Here is a 6,860-nt window from a genome sequence, read left to right as displayed (position 1 = left end):
GCTGTGGCTCAAGTGGTAGAGCGCTAGCCTTGAGCTGAAGAGCTGAGGGACAGCGCCCAGGCCCAGAGTTCAGGCCCCACAACCAGACCCCCCCCCCAAAAAAAATCAATAAGTGAGAAAAGATCTTGATATCGTTTTTGACTTGTCATCTTTCTTTTGTTTTGGGGTTCTGGATATTGAACTCATGGCCTCAGGCATACTAGGTAAGTGCTCTACCACCGAGTAACATCCCTAGAAAATTCTCTAAGTTATGTAGAACACACTGTTATATGCTTAAAGGACATTTGTATTTTTTTAATTGTTTGTACTTCATTCATTTTCATTTTAGAGAGAAAACAGGTCAAAGTGAGGAACAAACTTGTCCAAGATCATAACAGGGTGGATACCAGCGGCTCATGTCTGTAATCCTAGCTACTACAAAGGCTGAGATATGAAGATCATAGTTCAAAGCCAGCCTAATTCAAAAAGTCTGTGAGACTCTTATCGCTAGTGAAAGCCCTCACCCCACCCCAAAGCCAGAATTGTAGCTGGGGCACAAGGGTAGAGTGCAAGCCTTGAGCAAAAAAGTTTAAGGACAGAGCCCAAGCCCTTAGTTCAGGCCCTAGTTAGTACCTGCAACAACAACAATAAAGTGTACCAGTTTCAGAGTTCAGATCTGAAGTTGGGTAGTGACACCTGTACTTGGGTAGCAAGGACACCTATACCAGGTTATCAATCTATTGCTTCTCAGCTCTCAATTAATCTTTTCTGCCTGCTCTTTGAAAAATGATCTGGAATGCTACTTATTTTTTTCTTTGCTGCTTGCATTGAAGCTTTGGCAGTAGAGGGCACAGGAGAGTCACTCCAGAAAGAGAGAAGGGGTTTACTTCTGGTTGGTGCAAGTGGCTTTACAGACACCCAACTGGAGCCAGCAACCTCCCAGGTAGGATCCCTTGGGGGCAAATCTGTAGAGAAATGATTCTACTGAGGCCCTGCCCAGAGAACAGCTTTCTCTGGTACCCTGGTGAGTTGGATTTTTGAGGAAAGATTTCCAGCAAGTTCTAGGATGGGTGGAGCCCCATACAGAATAAGTGTGCTCTCAGCTGAGTAGTTGGATTTTCCTTAGATGCTGTATATAGGTAAAAGAGGAGTGGTCATTTCTTGTATTATAGTCTTCAGGAATTTTTAAAAATGAAGAGTTCTGAGAGATAACTCAAAGACTTTTCTTCCTTCCCCAGACCTGAGATTTAGACATTGTGGGTGAGGGGAAGACAGTGGTAGGAAAGTCACTACTGTAGTGCTACACATACAGAACTCACTGGAAATGTTTGCTTTGGAACTTGCCATTGTATTTGGAGCTAAGAAGCAAGAATGGTAGCTAGTACCAGCCTAGAATTCAGGTTGTCCTATTAACAACATTTTTCTTCACATAGCAAAAAGTTTAGCAGAAGTAAAATAGCATGCATGAAGTATTTCATAAAAGATACAAATGTTAACATAGGATTAAAAGTGAATTGGCTTGAAGGATACCTTTATTGACTTTTCTCAGGCTCTAGTCCACTTGAAGTTTTCCCTCTGTTTCCTCTCTGCTGTGTCATTATCTGAAACAGTCACTTGATAGCTGACAAGGCAGCCTCTTTCTCACCTCCCAGCAGCTAGGCAACTCCATCTATTTTCTCCTTTAGTCTTCTCAGGGACTTTTCTACAAGGCCTCAGCATGTTCATTTTCCAGCTTTACTGGGGTACAATTTATATTCAGTAAAATTCCTACTTTATGTATACTATTGAATGAAATTTGGTAATTTTTCAGTCCTGTAACCACTAGCACAATGAAGAAAATTTTAACAAGTATCAGTTGATTCCAGGTCAGGATGAAAGAAAACTAGTGTATTTGTGTTCCTTTTAGCATGGGAAGGGCATTAGTGATAGGGTTAGTTAGTATTAGTTTTCTAGTTCAGGTTAGGGGTAGTGTTAGGGAAGGATAAACTTTTAGAGGAAAACTGAATTTTCTACTAACAATTAGAAGTAAAATACACGTGAAATTTAAAGGATAATGACAGTATTTTCCTTAATTAGACTCAGATCATTAGGGCTGGATTTTTGATTCGGTTTAGGGGTAGGGTAAAGATTAGAAGAAAACAGATAAGAATTTGGGTAAAACTGCACCTTGTTTTAACAAGTATCAGTTGATTCCAGATCAGGATGTTCTTTTTAGTATTCAAAGGTCATTAAGGTTAGGGCTGTGGTTAGTTTTCTAGTTTGGGTTAGGGTTAGGGATAGGGAAAGGTAAACTCTAGAATAAAACTGAGGTTTCTACTCACAATTGGTAAAGTACACATGATATTTAAAAGAAATGACAATATTTTCCTTACTTTTCCTCTTCTGGATCATTAGAGTTAGGTTTCTGATTTGGTTTAGGAGTTAGGTTAGAAATAAGGGAAGAGGGGCTGGGAAGGTGGCTCAGTGGTAGAGAGCTTGCCTTGCATGCCTGAGGTCCTGGGTTTGATTCCTCAGCACCAAATAAGCAAAAAGAAAAAAGCCGGAAGTGGTGCTGTGGCTTAAGTAGTAGAGTGCTAGCCTTGAGCTGAAGAGCTGAGGGACAGGGCCCAGGCCTAGAGTTCAGGCACCATGACTGGTTCCCCCCCCCCCAAAAAAAAAAAGAAATAAGGGAAGATATTTGGCAAGTATTGGACAATGTACATTTCAACCCAAGCTTAATGAAGACCTTTGTTAAAGGTTAAATGTAGTTATAATAACGTTATCCTATTCCATCAAAGGGAAGACATTACTAATTGAAAGGGGAGTTTTATTCTCAGCACTTATAATAGGTGCTCTGCGTTTTCTGGGTGCTGTCTCTTAGCTTTTTCCACTAAAGACTAGTACTCTACCAATTAAGCTGTGCCTCCACTTCCAGCCCTTTTGGTGGTTAATTGGAGTTTTATGAGTTTTCCTGCCCTGGCTGGCTTCAAACTGTGATCCTCAGATCTGTGTCCTGAGTAGCTAGGATTACAGGTGTCAGCCACTGGGTACTGTTTTGTTCATTTTAGGCTCTCAGTGAATATTTGAAAGATTATTTGAAAATTAATCATCTTACCTCATCACAAATGCAAAAAAGCCAAATATAAATGCTTTTTTGTACGACTTAAGAGGCCACACAATTTATTATTTATTTATTTTTTGGGGCCGGTCGTGGGGCCTGAACTCTGGGCCTGGGTGCTGCCCCTCAGCTTTTCAGCTCAAGGCTTGCGCTCTACCACTTGAGCCACAGCGCCACTTCTGGCTTTTTGCTTATGTGGTGCTGAGGAATCGAACCCAGGGCCTCAGGCATGCAAGGCAAGCGCTCTACCACTGAGCCACCTTCACACCCCAAGGCCACACAATTTAATCATGCACTACAGGCAGGAGTACGATTACATTTCGTCCCTCTCTTGTATAAATCAAATGAGGCCAGGTCCTAGTCTAGTCCTAAAAGGAAGTTCGAAGCCGGGCGCTGGTGGCTCACGCCTGTAATCCTAGCTACTCAGGAGGCTGAGATCTGAGAATCGCGGTTCAAAGCCAGCCCGGGCAAGAGAGACCTTGAGACTCCTATCTCCAATAAACCACCAGAAAACCGGAAGTGGCGCTGTAGTTCAAGTGGTAGAGCGCTTGCCTTGAGCTGAAGAGCTGAGCGACAGCGCCCAGGCCCAGAGTTCAAGCCCCACGACCGACCAAAAAAAAAAACAACTAAAAGGAAGTTCGGAGAGCAGGGTCGGAGGAATGGGCCAGAGGACATATTCCCTGCAGCCGGGCCAACCTCTAGGTGTTTCTGCCCAGGTACCCTACCCGCCCGCCCACTGCGCAGGCGCAGGGAGGGGCGTGGCGGAAACGGGCGGAGACCAGAGGTAAACCGCGGGAGTCCTGTGGCTCCGCCCCGCACATCGCGTCACCAGATCACGTGGTCGCCTGGGAGCGGGCGGGTCGCTTTCGCCCTGGACCAGCTCCAGAAGCTGCGGAGGCCAACGCAGGTCTCCCGTGGGTTCCTGTACCGGGGGTCGCTGCCCCAGCTACCAGCGTTCGCTCCGAAGCCGAGCGTTTCTCACCCGGTAAGTAGAGAGGATGGCAGGAAGTGGGGTCTGAGAGCCTCCGGGGTACGGGCCCCTCATAGTCCGCTGTCGGCGCCTGCCAGCCAGGAGCAGAGTACAGGTTCCGACAGGCTCGGGATTCTGCCGGGGTAAGGGTGAGGGGGATGCGGAGCAGTTAGCAGCCCTTGGCCGGGGAAGACAGCGAGGAAGCCGGCCGGCCGGCTCCGGTCGGGTTGGGTCGGGTCGGCGGGGTCGGTTTTGGCGCGCTCTGGCTTTCGCGCTTCCCATTGGCTGGCGGGCGACGTCGCGCGGCGCACGTCGGCCCGAGGCTCCCGCCGCCAGTTGGTGGGCGGGGCGCTGCTGGCCCTGGGGACGTCCGGCCGATCCGAGGGCCGCTTAGCCTGGACCTCCCATCCCGGCCGTGGCGTTGAGGCAAAACCAGATCCGCAGCGGTCCGCAGATTTAGCTGCTCCGACCAGGTCTCTCCTTCCATTAAAATAACGGTGTCAGATTCCGTGAGGGCTTTTTCCCAGAAGGGACTGGGAACGTGGCTCAAGTGGTAGAGTGAGCAAAAGCAGCAAAGAAGGAGAAAAGAACGAGAAGATAAAAAGCAAATGAGGCTGCACGGTTGCTGTCAGGAGTACGGTAAACACGAAGGGTTAAACTTCCTCAGTGATTTTTCCCCCCACTTTTTTCTTTTTTTTTAAGAGCACCTGTGGCATTTTAGCGCTCTGCCATTTAACCCAGAAGTTTCCCTACAGTATGTTTTTCCTCTTTCAGTTGCATTCTGTTTAGCTATCGTTTTTCAAGAAATGTTGCTCGTGACCCAATAAATAATTTTATAGTGTAACGTAGGCCATGACCTGTTGCAGTCTAGTGAGATGGAAAATAAAGTAGCACCACACATGTATTGTTGCATACCTATGAATACCTGTGTGTGTATGTGTGCGTGCGCTTGGACACTGCTAAAATATGGGTCATAGTTTGAAAACTGCTGCACAGAGTAAAAGCACAATTATTATTAGAGGGTCAGTTTTGATTGAGGGTGTTTTGGTTAACTACTCCCCTTATCTTCTACATACCTCTTACTTTCTGTTCCCTTATTAGTCATTCTTTCATGTTATTCTGGTGGTTAAACATTCCCTATAAAAATCAGTGCCTGGGGCTGGGAAGGTGGCTCTGGTAGAGCGCATGCCTTGCATGCCAGAGGCCCTGGGTTCGATTCCTCAGCACCACATAAGCAAAAAGAAAAAAGCCGGAAGTGGCGCTGTGGCTCAAGTGGTAGAGCGCTAGCCTTGAGCTGAAGAGCTGAGGGACAGCGCCCAGGCCCAGAGTTCAGGCCCCATGACTGGACCCCCCAAAAAAACCCAAAAAGTCAGTGCCTAAGCTGGTGCCAGTGGCTTTCAGACAGATACAAGGATTGCTGCTCAAAGCCAGCCTGGGCAGAAAAGTCTGTGAGACTCTTTCCTCAATTAACCCCCCCCCAAAAAAAAAATAAGGCAGAAGTAGAACTTTGAAGTTGTAGAGCACTAGCCTTGAGTAAAAAGTTCAGGGACCACACCCAGTACCCTCAATTCAGGCCACAGCACACACAAAAAAAGTGCCTATTCTCAGCTGACTGAATACTAAATAATTGTTAATGCCACTTCCAATTTTATTATTGAAACATTCAAGTTAGGATATTGTTTGTTGTGCTGAGGATTGAAGCTAGGGGTCTTGTGTAGACTAGCCTAGGGTTGTACCACTGAGTTACATTCCAGCTTTTTGAGACAGGGCTTTGAAATTGCTATTTAACACAGTCTAACCTCTGCCTCTGCCTCCCAAGTGCTAGGATTGCTGTTGTACACCACCATGCTTGGAAGAATGCTATTTTCTTTTTTTCTGGTTATGGGGTCTGAACTCTGGGCCTGGATGCTGTCTCTCAGCTCTTCAGGTCAAGGCTAGCGCTCTACCACTTGAGCCACAGTGTCACTTCCTGCTTTTTCTGCTTATGTGGTACTGAGGAATCGAACCCAGGGCCTCATGTGTGCAAGGCAAGCACTACCACTGAGCCACCTTCTCAGCTCAAGAATACTATTCTTTTTTTTGGGGGGGGGTCTGGTCGTGGGGCCTGAACTCTGGGCCTGAGCCCTGTCCCTCAGCTCTTCAGCTCAAGGCACAGTGCCACTTCTGGCTTTTTTCTTTTTGCTTATGTGATGCTGAGGTATCAAACCCAGGGCCTCAGGCATGCAAGGCAAGCGCTCTACCACTGAGCCACCTTCCTAGCCCCAAGAACGCTATTCTTTAGAATGCATTTGAGCACACCCAAATAGCAGTACTTTGTTTTCTTTGGTGTGCAGTTCATAGCTCCTTTTACTTTCTATTTAATGCAAGACACTATCTTGATATTGCTACCATATAGTAATATCAGGTTTATGATTCTGATACTGTAAATGAAAAAAAGAATCTAGATTCTACCTTATGGTGCCAACCATATTGGTTTTTTACTTAATAATCTTTTGTGCTTCTCTAGCTATATAATGAATTCCAATATGAAGCAGAAAGAGGAGATTGAGGAGAATGTCAAGGTATGTAATATAATCCTGTTATATGTTGTAGAAACTGCATGTGGTTGAAAGTTTTCGATTTTCTTAAAAATTTTTGATTTTTAAAAATGGCAAAGAAACACATGAGGAAATGTTCATCATCCCTGGTGGTGAAGGAAATGCAAATAAAGACAACCATGAGATACCACCTTACCCCAGTCAGAATGTCCCACATCCACAAATCAGCCAACGACAAATGCTGGAGGGGATGTGGAGAAAGAGGAACCCTATTACA

The 6,860-nt window shown here is 45.8% G+C and overlaps 1 protein-coding gene across 2 annotated transcripts in view; it reads left to right on the top strand.

The window, feature by feature from the left end:
* Nucleotides 1-3,830: 3,830 nt before the first annotated feature.
* Nucleotides 3,831-6,860, top strand: part of Gmnn (geminin, DNA replication inhibitor) — a 9,934-nt gene continuing 6,904 nt past the window's right edge. The window contains exons 1-2 of one of the 2 annotated variants that reach the window (XM_013035230.1): nt 3,831-4,061; nt 6,553-6,607. In XM_013035230.1, the coding sequence (XP_012890684.1) occupies nt 6,560-6,607 (48 nt within the window). In that variant the 5' untranslated portion in view covers nt 3,831-4,061; nt 6,553-6,559. Of the gene's footprint in view, nt 4,062-4,433; nt 4,520-6,552; nt 6,608-6,860 lie in introns of those variants that run through there. The other variant, XM_013035231.1, reaches the window with a different exon arrangement.

This window comes from Dipodomys ordii, unplaced genomic scaffold (genome assembly GCF_000151885.1).
Source record: "Dipodomys ordii isolate 6190 unplaced genomic scaffold, Dord_2.0 Scaffold206, whole genome shotgun sequence".
Lineage (NCBI taxonomy): Eukaryota > Metazoa > Chordata > Mammalia > Rodentia > Heteromyidae > Dipodomys > Dipodomys ordii.
This window is presented reverse-complemented; position numbering and strand designations above follow the sequence as displayed.